General features: G+C 35.6%; 1 protein-coding gene across 1 annotated transcript in view; it reads right to left on the minus strand.

Annotated features, from left to right (window-relative positions):
* Window positions 1-13,984, minus strand: part of RIMS2 (regulating synaptic membrane exocytosis 2) — a 339,727-nt gene that overhangs the window by 124,122 nt on the left and 201,621 nt on the right. The window contains exon 16 of the mRNA XM_064442256.1: window positions 13,009-13,118. Within this exon, the coding sequence (XP_064298326.1) occupies window positions 13,009-13,118 (110 nt within the window). The remainder of the gene's footprint in view (window positions 1-13,008; window positions 13,119-13,984) is intronic.

The following is a 13,984-nucleotide window of genomic DNA, read 5'->3' on the forward strand; positions in this document are numbered from 1 at the left end:
CATCTCTCCCTCTCTCTTACACACACACACAAAGACAGCTCTGCAAGCAATCACAGGTGTTCTACCCTTTTTAAGTGCAGTTAAGATTGAAATTTATGGCACAATTCTAAAAGGCCAAAGAATTATTCAGTTCAAAAAAATGGTTCTGAAAATAAGCCAGCAGTTTTAAGTGCTAATACCAACCAATAAAAAAAATACAATTTAATGCCTTACAGAAAGATGAAAAAGATAGATTTGTTTCTTCAGAAAGCTCTAGGTTCTTCAGAATATCAATTAATACTAATTAATAGCATTCTATTATTAAAGATGTTTTATATATAATATACAACATACAATAATATATATTATATAATATTATCTAAATATGACATAAGACATAATAACAATGAAAACATTAATAAGTTTTCTTATTGCTCAACCTTACATGGAAATTTACATGCAAATTTTACATGCATCTTTACATGCAAATGTTGTCCACAGTACAACACCTGTGCTATTTTTCCGCATTACTTATAAAATGTTAGATTAGTAACCAGACCATGTATGTAGCAGACAAAATGACATCATATTGCCACATACAAGTCTTAGAAATGCTATTTTATATTGTGATGTAGTTTTGAAAGATGTCATCTCACATTTTGTTTAACTAAGTCAAATTTGAAGCTATTTATGGAGAAGTTAATAGTTAGACTTTTTCTCATCTATCATATTTCCCTGGTAGTTTTAGAGCTAAATTCATAAAATACTCAGCAATATCATAATAAATTTCAGCAGAATGTAGGTTCTTCAGTCTGGAGAATTTGCATCTTATGGGTACTTTACTTCCAATGTTTTGTGGTGTTGTGCTGTTTGGTTTATTTATTTATATATTTCACCATTTTCCCAGTGTGCAGATTGCAGTTATGTCCCTGCCTGCAGCTGTCACAGACTCAACAGATACCTTACTTTGCTTGAACTAGAATTTAATTGAAATGTATTACTCTTGGTACTCATAACATGTATGAACATATTAAGCATTCTCACAGCACACATGAAACACATATTCAGTATAACTTTTCGTGCAAAATTCAGAAGCTATCATAGTCTCTTAATGAAGTCTAGAGTCAGTAGGCCAGAGCAGTCATGTTTAGTAGTTCAGGCAAAGTATAGGCCCCATTTCAGGGAATCCCAAAAGGTTTTAGATGGAAGGAGATTCTCAGGTCAGCCAGCGGGATGAGAGTTCCCTCTGGCATGACAGCCACATGCTTGTTGTTCAAAAAAGCATATCTATATACTGTTTCTGCAAGTCAGTTAAGCAGGTCCATCTGTCATCACTTCTTTGACTGAGGTCCCTTCATTCTGCCTAGTTTGCACTTCAGTCACCTAAATTCTTTAGATTGTATCTAAACTGTGCCGCAAGTCTGGAATACAGCAGACTTTCAATTCTAGTCCTCCAGCCATCCAGACTGCTCACAGAGCAGTGGGCTCCCGTGCATGCAGAAACCAGAGTGCACAGAAAGGGGAGGACTCAGTGACAGGTCTTGTCTTGGTACAGACTCAATATACACTTCTCAACCTGGGAGATTCCTCATTCCCATAATATAGACAAAGCTGTTTTGTAATTATGTAAAATATTCTAATGAGTGAGGGAACTGATAACCTGAAAGGCTTAAAATTCTGCTTTGGTAACTAAATCATCTTTTATGCACCCCAAATTAAGACCATAAACTACCGAATTACCTGGAGCCTTTTCTCACAGCTCAAATGATCAAAAGGTGTCATATAAAATACATGAAAGAGAAATGCAAAAGACCTGAGGTAAAACTGAAAGGGATAGTGGTTTTTGTAATAAATATTTGAAATTGAATATTAGGCACAGACCATTCTTTTGGAGTCAAAGAGCTCTGCAGAAGATACTTCTAGAACATAAAATGGACACCTTAGAGAAATTAATAAACCTACGAAAACAAACTATCTCAAATACAGGTTAGTAATATTTAGTTTACTGTGCAAAGTACATCTTTTAGGCTCTATAATTAAGTAGATAAAATATTTTTTTTTGTTGAAGGAGTGGAAGATAAACTAAGAGCAAAACCAGCTTTAGCCTGACTTAAGCACTGATTATTGGTTTGTCAACCTTGTCAAGTCAGTGGCAAAAGCCTCTGACTTTACCAGGACTGGAATTTGGATCCTAAAAGTATAAGACACTGAACTATCTGGTGATTAGCATGCATTACAGTTACAGCAGCAGACTTCCATTATTTCAATACACTCAGGACTATGCTGGCACAGCCACCTGAGTAAGGGAGGTGACCCTGTGCATTGCTCTGCCGGGCTGCTGACACAGTGCCTTCTCTGCAAAGGCACCTCCTTCAGTCTGTCTACACTGGATAATAAGCAGCATATTAAAAATGTGGTTTTCCCTGCAACACAATGAACTAGCACAGGCAAAACTGAATCCCTGTTCTCCTGACACCTCTATGCCCTCTGCTAAGTTATTCTAGGGAAGAGAAGGCTAGGAATAGCCCGTAATAGTGTAACTGGGCTATTCCCCTCATGGGCTCCTGGTAGAGATGGAACTGTATGAGTGAATATCCACATTTTAATAAAGCCAAGGCACAATCTAGATGATATTTCATTCACTGGCAGAAGATATTGATGAGACAAAGTCTAAATGTAATATGGCTTAAGAAGTACATGGAAAAATAATAACAGATTTCTACAAAATTATCAAAGCAATTCAGAAGCATGAACTCATATAAAACTTCAAAGAAAGTGGTAGTTTTTCAGTGCAACTTTCCTGTTCTATTTTTAGATAACAAATCTAAATCTCCATGTTAACATTTCAGTGCTTTGAATTAAGCTTATTTCTACAGCATTTGAAACAGAAAAGAATATCAAACATAATAAGAACTAGACAATAGAGGTGATTGCTAATAACATAAGCCTTTCTCTACCAGTATATGCTAATTAAAATGGTCCAGCTCTCCTGTGACTAGCAAAAATGTGCCAAACTTGTAAAATATATAGCCAAGAGACTTGGACATGGATGTACTTGGACCTGGTAAAAAGTGGAAGACAATGCAGACAATTTTGTAGACGTCTGCAAAGTGTACTTGCTCTCTTAGGGCAAGGCAGACTGGGAATTCCTAAATGAGAAAAGTACAGAAACTATCCCACTAGTTCTAAATAGGCAACTTGATCACATATCTAGGTGGTGTAATTTACATCTTCAGTAATGCAGTTAGCTGTAAAAAAAAAATTAAAAATCTGGAGCTTTTGATTCCTAGAAAGATTTTAAAACCACAGCTGAAAAAATAATTAAAGTGCAAGAAGTAAAACAGCATATTAAAATTGAACATACATGAAGTTACTAATTTTGAACTAGAACTAAGCAACACACACATGCAGCAAAAACTAAGCAAAATTTATCAAACACCCACAATTCACTAGCAATATTATCATCAACTTGCCTTTTCGCCCATTAACAGGTGGGTTTTGCTGTTTTTCCTCATAATCTTTATAACATTAAAAACAGACAATGATGATTTACAATTGGAACACCTACTATGATGAATAATGTAACTATAGCACACACAAGTATTTTGCAAACTATGTTAGCACAATTCCACGAACTACACTTCACAGAATCACAGCACACACTGTGAACAGAACACAGTACACACACCAGTGAACAATGCACACTTAGAGACAGAACCATAACAAAAGCAAGAAAAACGTAAACTGTACTATAATGAAAAATGGGAAGGCAAAGATCTTAAAGGACACCTTGGATGCCAAAGTGAAAACTACAATTAAAAAAAAAATCCTGCTTTCCACTCCCAAATTTTGAAATTACTCTGGCATCTAGATTTCTGAATAAGTAATGAGCCCTACCACAGTAATTATTCCTGACTTTCTTTTGAGAAGAAAATAGTGATCTGTAATTTCTTCTCTTAAATAACAACGGGAGTAGGGTCCAGGGCATGGGATTCCAAATATACAGTGATTCAGGCACTTACACTTTCAAGCAGTGATAACATTTTAGGCATTCATATGTTTAGCTAGGAATTTTTCCTACCAGCTAGTACTAAATCTTGCTCAGCTTGTCATTTTTTTGGGCCACCCTTCTGGAGCACCTAATTCTCTCCACATAACTGCAGCAATACCCTCATCCTTCCCCGATCTTCTTTCCGTGGACCTTGAGGTATGTACCGCACTGCCTACTCTTAGGCAGCTAAGTATAGCATTGGTCTATCCCCGAATATTTATAATCATAAAAGCTTATGCTTTTCTGTGCTGCTCTTCCACATCCACCACAGTTGATGTATTGTCACAGACAATTATTAACAGGGATAACAGAATGTAACCTATTAACAGTGCATGTAAATGCACATTTATGCTTCTATGATTCTTCCTTTGGGAAAGAAACTTAAAAGCAGAAACTGATGGTTAAAAAATCTTTAGATCTCCGTGTGTTTTTGAATCTGTACGGTGTGCGTGAAATTAGACAGCAAAGTTGTATATTTTAATCACATAGTATTTGAGTTGAAAAATATTTGCATCTGTTTGATTTGATTATCTATCAGTTCTCATCACACTCACTTCCTTTTTCTACCAACTGAACTGTCTTCCAAGTAGGATGAGGGACATTATACAAAATATTCGAAGTATTTCAATGTAATGCAGTTTCCTACTATTTTTATTCAGTGTCATCAGTCCGCCTACACAAACTAGGGGAAAAAAAGTGTCATGATACAATAATGTTTACTTCCCTGCTTGTAAAAAGTATCAATGAAAAGTAGAGGGTACACACTAAGGGATGTCCACCCAGATCTGCTAAGGCTGTAAGTTGATAATAGTAACAGAGTACTTAAATAGAGGGATAAAAAAGTAAAAAAGTTAGGGATTTTTTGCAGGTTGAACTATTTTAAGCATTCACAAACTGATAAATAAACTATGCTATATTGAATTTCTTTGTCTTGTTCTTACATAAAATGATACAATTATTGTCTGGATTTTGACGTTTAATATATTTACAAGCTGACTGGTAAAGCTTCCCTACATGCTCAGGGGAAAATATTTCTAAAGGAGAAAGGCACTTGTGGTCAGACAGACCTGCCTTGACCTCTGATTCCTGAACTCCAGTACGCTTGTTTTCTTCGTCTCCTGCTGCATTTGTATAAGCAAGGTATGGCAGGGGGAAAAAAAGCAAGACAAAAACATGCATGCTTTGTTACAAGTTGTTCAAATAAAAGATAAACATCAAACAAAAGACATTCACAATAACATACAAACCCTCCGTCTGTGGCATAAATTATTTTTTGAGTGAATCAAAGATTAAATAAATCCTTGCGTTATTTTTCATTAATGTGTCTGGTTTACTCCAGTGAGATCCTTCTGCAAGTAATGATGGTCACATGCAGCCCTTAATATACTTTATTGCCAATTTCTTGTTAAATTATTGAAGCACTGGAAAGCAGACAGTAAGTACCAAAGCAGAGAAAGCAGACGTATATTGGTAGACAATTGGTTTAAAAGCATCTCCTGTTTGGTTTTTCTTTAGTTTTTTCTAGAAATAAAGGTCCATGCCTCTGTTCTCAAAGAGCATCTTTAAAATAGTGTTTAAATCATAAGTGGGCATACTCAGTATCTTAATAAGAGCAGAAGAAATAATCCAAATGGTTTTCTAGCTTGGAAAAAAAAGATCCTCAATTTGCCAGATAATATGCTTTTTACCTGTTTTTCACAGTAGATAGAATTCAGAAAGTAAGACACTTTTCCATCAGTAACTACAGTTGCCTAAATCACGTCTAAATATTAGAGAACACTGAAATAGCTGGAGAAAATGGTGACAATATGGTTAATGATAAGCAATACAAATATGTTTCTTTTATATCATTAATAAAGAACCATAACTTTCTTTTGTGACAAAGCTCCTCTAATACCAGGGTAACAACAGTAATGATATAGAAGAGTGTTGAGATTAATAACTGGTGTACCATATGCCTGCTTTAATTTAAATGTTAGTTATTCATTAAACACACTTGATGTGATACAATTAAATGTAGCATTAAAAGGTTCAGATTTTGATTATTTATTGATTTTTTGTGTTCTCTGTTCCCAGAATTTTTTCCAGATCTCTCATTACTTGTATAGGTTTACATGCAACTAAAAAGCTCATTGAATTATTTGACTTCAGGTTTAGCTAGCATGTAATAATAATTTTAAAACTACTTGTTCAAACAGGTTATTGGTAATAGGGAGAGAAACTTAAGCTACAGTCAAAGCCAATGCAATGGAAACTAATCTCTACATAGATTTCTGCTCTATAGTTCTGTGATAAAATCATGACATTTAAATTCCAATTGAAATCATTACATTGAAAATTCCAATTAAAATATTCAGCAGGGACACCATCTATACAGGGAACCTTCTCTCATAGAAAATAATGCATGGAAGGTGTGCTAAAGACTTTAAAAATTCAATTCCAGTAGAAATGAACTAAAATGTTTTTGGCGTGTTGGTACCCTGAAATATAAATAAATATGACTCTCTACTAATTTTTCTTCATGCCCTTTGTAGTCTCAGACCTAGATATTAAGGCCCTTAACTGACATAAAGAAAGAGGTGCTTAATTTTTCCTTTTGCTAATCCAAGAGGAAATTATGAACCATTACTTCCCTTGAAGGGTCAGAACCTTTCAAGTAAGTACCGTAAGCTCTGTGTTATAGGCAACATTTGTTCAAATTTTCTATGGAAACTGTACTAATGCAAATAAAATACTTCCATATTCTTCAGGGTCTAAGGGGTCTGCTACATCTCAGGACAGTGAACTAAGAATCCACAAGTAACAATCAAAGGTATATTTTTGCAAATTCCTAGCTGAAATCAAAAACCCAAGGTAGATTCACACATTGGTTGGAGGCCCGCAACTAGCCGTGTTCCCCAGGGGTCCGGACTGGATGCAGTCCTGCTCAACGTATTCAACAAGGACCTGGACGATGGCATAGAGTGTAACCTCAGCAAGTTTGCAGATGATACCAAGCTGGGAGGAGTGGCCAATACACCAGCAGGCTGTGCTGCCATCCAACGAGACCTGGACAGGCTGGAGAGCTGGGCCAAGGCGAACCTCATGACCTTCAACAAGAGCAAGTGCAAGGTCCTGCACCTGGGGAGGAACAACCCCATGCACCAGTACAGGCTGGGGCTGAACTACTGGAAAGCAGCTCTGCTGAGAAGGACCTGGGAGTGCTGGTGGACAACAAGCTGACCCTGAGACAACAATGTACCCTTGTGGCCAAGAAGGCTAACGGTATCCTGGGCTGCATTAAAAGGAGTGTGGCCAGCAGGTCGAGGGAGGTTATCCTTCCCCTCTACTTTCCCCTAGTGAGGCCACATTTGGAGAACTGTGTCCAGTTCTGGGCCTCCCAGTTTCAGAAGTATGTGGAACTGCTCGAGCAAGCCCAGCGGATAGCTACCAAGATGAGCAGGGGACTGGAGCATCTCCCATATGAGGAAAGGCTGAGAGACCTGGGTTTGTTCAGCCTGCAGAAGAGAAGGCTGAGGGGGGATCTCATTAATACTTATAAATATCTGGAGGGTGGGCGTCCAGAGGATGGGGCCAGACTCTTTTCAGTGGTGCCCAACAACAGGACAAGGGGCAACGGGCACAAGTTGGAACACAGGAAGTTCCACCTCAATACGAGAAAAAACTCCTTTCCTGTGCGGGTGCCAGAGCAGTGGAACAGGCTGCCCAGGGAGGTTGTGGAGAGTCTCCTTCCCTGGAGACATTCAAACCCCACCTGCACGTGTTCCTGTGCCCCCTGCTCTGGGTGTGCCTGTTCCAGCAGGGGGGTTGGACAAGATGATCTCCAGAGGTCCCTTCCAACCCCTGCCATTCTGTGATTCTGTGATTTCCCTAAGGAAGCCTTATTAATGTTAACTAATCTATTCTCTTTACTCTCCTGTCAAGCACATATAATGCGAGTTACCTCACGCAAGCATGAAAGTGTCTAATATCATGCAGTCAGTACCACAGAAATGTCCACACAAAAAGGGGGTGGGTGCAAAGATAGGTACCCTCATTACCTTCATTTTTTAGACTGCTATGTTTGACTAAGTCATCAAGTTCCTAGCCAAGATGAAGGTTGTCCAAGTTCCTCTCCTATATTATATATATACGATCAATCACCTTTTACAAAACAAACTACCTCTATGCCATATATTTTTAAAAACCTGTGAAATAACAGCTGATAGAGTAAGCTAGAATTATGACCAATGTGAATACAGGTTCTCTGCAATTAGATTATAAAGATCTTTCTCTGTCTCCCGTCAAACTATGACAGGGCACTGGAAAACACATAATAAAATTCCTTCTTATTTTGCAAAATTATGTCTTATTTAACATACAAATTATGTTCTGAATGACACAAAACACCTTAAAGTAAACAGCATGACTTTTTGTCTGTCAGTAGTATCTGTGTTTTCCTAACCATCAGAGTGTTTCAGTTAACTTGCACTCCATACTGCAAGAATTGCAACAACAATACAATTGACAGTATATGTATTTTCTTTTTAAAGAATTGAAATTGTATCTGAGAGATATAAAACCTAGAGTTATGGCTGATAGATGCCCCTGATTAAACCTAATCAACTACCCCTGTTAATTCCATTCATAGATAATTTTATCCTGGATTAAGATCACCCATACCTGAAGTTAAGAAGGGACAGTTAATCAACATTGATGTCAGCTTTAAGAGCCTCTGAAATAACTTTCCCAAGACATAAGATTATGATGAGATCATGTAATTAAAGTCTGTACCATAGAGCATAAATAGAAGGGCACATCCTCACTGAGCTCTACTATTTGCTAAATTTCTGAGCACTTCATTTTTTATTTAAAGGTTTTATTACATTTGTTTGGCCTGACATAATTTTCTAGTTTTTATGGTGGGGTGGATGTCTGGGTTTTTTTTTAATAGGGATGAAGACAGAAAGGGTTATGCTTATTTTTAAGAGGAAAAGGAAAAATCTATATTAGGAAAAAACGCTCTCTCTCTCTGATTAGTAATTAAAAACAAACTGAAAGGGCTAATACGGAATATTCTCAAGAGCACTTTATGGTATTCCATTTTAATTAGCACCAAGCAGTCATTGAGTTCATCCTTCTACCAAGGTGAGTAAGAACAAAGAAATATATCCACATATAAATGAAAAAAATATTTTTAACCCTTAAGGACTATAACTACTCCAGTATTTGTTTATTGTCTATAGCACTAATATTACAGAACATTTAAGAGTACATAACCATTTCACTGCTAAAAACAAGTTCATTTTAATATTATTGTTTTCCTACAAATATTAATGAGAAAAAAGATATCTCTATCTCTAGCATAATTTAAAAATACACAAGCAAATTTTCAGCTAAAAAAATAAAATATCTTCTGGCATTTCAGTGGTGAAATGCTCTCCTACTGAGCATGTGGGACTGAGAAAAAGATATATAGGCCAATACATTATCATTAGGAATGGTCCTTCATAGCTACTCACAGCTAGATTTCTTAAAACCAAACTTCTCTGGCTATTTCAGAATTTTGAAATAAATTATTCTGGGGAAACCTAGGTGTCCTGAAACAAACATGTGCAACCACATAACACAGTTCACTGAACTAAATTTACCCCGAATCAATGTCTTTTAATTCTGATCCTAATGTGGAAAGGAGTTACCCAGAGGTTTGTTTTTTCCTGTGCATTACATCCTTTCCAGTTCTACTCACATAGGCATAAGGACACCATATTTCACATTATACTGAGTGCTGCACTATAACAAAAAATCTCCCCATCTGCAAGTTACTCCCCTATTTCTACTTGAGACCCTGCATTTCTACTACATTTTACGAAATGGTATGCAGTTTCAACCCTGTAACAAATATAGATTGTTTGAATGTATACAGACTAAATGAGACTACTGTAGAAGTTACAAACATAGAAGTTTTTTTCTCTTTTACAAAACTGAGATGACTTCCAATTCCTTTTTTCCTATAATGTATCTTTTACTAACTCTTTTCTTCAGTATGATTTTAACTTAATCTGGTCAAGAACAAAATCCTTCATTTCAAAATCAGAAAGGTTTACCTTCACAGTATGTTTCCATGCAATATAAAATTCCCCCTCCCATTTAAGTCAAGTATATCCTTCTATAAGAACAGAAAGAACTACTCTCCGACAATGACATTTTCTGGTATGGTCATATAGCCTTCCCAACAACAGACAACTGTTTTGATTATCACCAGGGCATGTAATAACACATAAAAATCTACTCAGATGTCTATAAAGTTTTCAGGTTTACTTGCTGCTTTCTTCATTAAATAACATAAAACCCTTCTACTATAGTCAGCATTTTCGATTCTACTGAATTTCAGCTTTTATCACTGGTACTTCATTTGCTTAAAATAACTTTTTGTAAAATTCAATTCTCCACAGTAAAAAACTGCTGTTAATCACAATTACATTCTGTCACTGACAGAACTTAGGTAATCTGCTGTTCTTGTAGAGCGTTATTCCTTTTAAAGAAAATCATTATTCCCCTTGAATAAAAGTATTAGAAAATCCTAAAGAAGGATAGAAGAGGCCTCAAAGTAGAACTATATTGTTATTGGAATATAAGCTCTTAATTCATTACAGAAATTATATAGAATACTGTGTGAGAGCTGTATCTATGGATTACATTTTTAATTACAGTGTTTACCACCTTTATATATCTAAAATTCAACATAACGTGTCTAGTTACTGTATCTCGAGTCACTGATGATGCTTTAATTGTATAGTAAAACTCCAATATTTGTGGATTTGGAAATTTTCTGTAACCCAGGTTTTCCAAAAGACTACTTTAGACAGAGGTACAGGGACATATTACTCAGTTTTCAAGTAAAATCAAATAGAGTTCCTCAAGTCCCAGCAGTACTTGCCAGAGCAAACAATTCTAGCATTCCTATAAAAAACAATTATTGTATATTATTTATTATATTTCTCTTTATAGAACCTATGATGTAAATAAGACTGCTACCTCTCTAATCAAACACAGTAAATATATGCAGTACTTCACAATTGCTGCCCTAAAAAGCTCACAGTCTAACTAGATATACTAAGCAAAGAGCAGGGAAGAGTGGTAAAACATGAAAGCATATACAGGAATGACAGCAAACATCATGTGATTAGATGTGATTATTTCCTGTCATATCTAGACTGTATTTCATATAAGCATTTCACAACACCGAAGACCACAAAAAATGAACATACTAGGGTGATCTGAGAAAACAGAAGGTTTTTTTCATGACGTTTTGCTTCCAAAATGGAAATAAACACTGTAAACATTGTAAATACTAAATTAAAAAGTCTGATGAGACAGATACAGTAATACTATGTATAGACCCTCAGTGGTATAACCAAAGACTGCAATTGATATCTTGTGGCTTGGTATTAAGCAAATTAAACGGTTTTAATGGTAAAAAAAATAACGGGATATAATTTTAAGTAAAAGTATTATAACTTTTTGAAAGACTATCTTGATTCAATTAATTTTTGCTCCTACATAATTGAAAATTACCTAGTAGTCCAGCAACTGTATAACATTGTAACATATTTGCAATAAAAACATCTTTCTGATTAAATGTATGGCTAATATGAAACATGTCAAACATCCTCAAATGCTTTGATTTAAATATGTGCCTGAAGTGCTAATCCTGAAAAGGTAAGTACATATGTAGGTTAACTGAAATACTCTTATTTCTTGCAGTGTAAACTCTTGGTATTTAAAATTCCGTACATGTCTAGGTACTTTTCTCATGATAATTGCATTTATATATTAATATTTTATACTGTCTTTTTTTCATGTAGAACCCTGTACAATTTATAAGCCACAGGTCTGAATATAAAAAATACTACATTTTTGGGGTTGTCCTGTGCAGGGAGAGGAGTTGGACTCAATGATCTTTGGAGGTCCCTTCCAACTCAGGACATTCTGTGATTCTATGAATTATTACAATAATTCTGACTATATCTGTGCAATCAAGTAACATCAATTGCAGTTGGGTTTATTTTTCCCTATATAGCCTCTCAAAAAGGCTTTCAGGTGAAAAACAAACTCTCCTTTATGTACAGACCTTCATAAGATTCTATCTCCTTGTCTCCATTGTCTAGGGAAAGTAACAAAAACAAAACAAAAAAAAATAAAAAAGGGAACCAAAGCACAGGGGTTAAAAACAACAGAATTTTTATAAAAGATACAATATAAACATTAAGAAGGATTTTAAAAAAGGAGTGTATATGGCCATTTAGACTGGTTTTGCTCAGCACATCTAGTTACCAGGAGTGGAAGGGTGAAGATGTATTTGCTATCAAAAATGTGTTTATATACCTCTGTTTCTAACCATTTTGGAAAATGCATCCATTGACCAGTGCTTTTATAAGACATTAAAGATAAGCACAATTACAGTACCAGTAAAACATGAATTATGAAATACCTTGCTGACCTTTCCTATTTTAAAGATTATTACCTCCTTCTTGCTCTTCCTGCTTCAAGATGCAGAGGTTTTATATTATCAATCTGTAACACACTCCATATAAACCCACAAGTGATCAGCTATGCCCCTAAGTCCCAAAAGAGCCAGAGTTTTATTACTAAACAACATACAAAAGATCATTTTCTGTGCCTGTTGAAGTCAATGGCAAAACACCTATTGAGTTCAAAAGGAACAGGATCATGCTTACTAGTTAGTCCATCTTGGTTTGTGTGTATTGCACTGTTGATTATTGTACTGATGATGATTCTTCTCAGTCAAGAGCATTGTAGGTATTAAAACATAGTAGAAGAAAATACAGTACTAACTACAACACTACTATCAAATCCTAATTCTGAACACAAAACCTCAAGAGATTTCAACTGTAATGCCAAAAGAAAAATAATAAATATAATCGACCTTCATGAGCAATTTTGCAATGCCATTTAGGAGAAAACCATACACTTACTTCTCTCCAACGTCCCCTTTGGTGGGAGCTGCGGTAACTGCCTGCCTCTTCGCCCTACTACTGGAGTACTTGATGGACTTGTCTGAACAGACCCAGTTCGAGGATGTGACCTATGAGACACATATCAAAAAACCACAGCCATTAAATGACAAATTCATCCTTAAATAACATCAAGAATGATAACATGACTAAGTAGGCTTTAGATCACTTGGGACCCTTGCAGTCCCATAGCAAAAGTCTTATCTCTTTTCAGAAAAAGACCCGATTAAAAAGAGAAATCTCTCCATGAAAAGGAAGAAAAGAAAGCCAAACTAAGGCTGAACACCCATAAGATGCTTGTTTGCCCAGTCAAGCCAGAAAATTTATTGTGTCTGTATTCATGTGCATATGGATATAATACCCACATACACATAAAATTATACACAAGTCAATTCAACAATCTTTACTCAGCTTGCATTTGGTTAAATTACCAGTGAATGGCAATGAGATTACAGCGATTTGTCTAAACAAAGTAATAAACTGAGAAAAGACACTGGTATTTGACTCTAAGTCTCACTGGGGATTTGATGCTACTAACTCTAACTTTCAAAACACAAAAGAATGTATTCTGTAGTTATAAAATAAGGAGAGGCTTTACTGAACATCAACTAGACCAAAATGTACTAATCTTTTTATTGTATTATGTTTATTTAAGCTAAGAGTAACGTATAGAAATCTTCAAAATGTCAATCGGAAAGTATAGCACTCAAACAGGAACAATACAGACTATGGCACAGTAAAATGTAGTCAGAGAAAATGGTGGTTAAAATGGTAATTAATAGACAAAGATTGTACAGTCCATTTAAAGAAACTTTTTTTTAAAAAAATAGTTTCATTTGATGTTGTTATGATGGTTGTTCCATAAGCGATGTCTGATGAACACAAACAATTTCTCATTCTGTAAGAGAAGAATATGACGGTTATGAGGTGTTTACGT

This window comes from Phalacrocorax carbo, chromosome 2 (genome assembly GCF_963921805.1).
Source record: "Phalacrocorax carbo chromosome 2, bPhaCar2.1, whole genome shotgun sequence".
Classification (NCBI taxonomy): domain Eukaryota; kingdom Metazoa; phylum Chordata; class Aves; order Suliformes; family Phalacrocoracidae; genus Phalacrocorax; species Phalacrocorax carbo.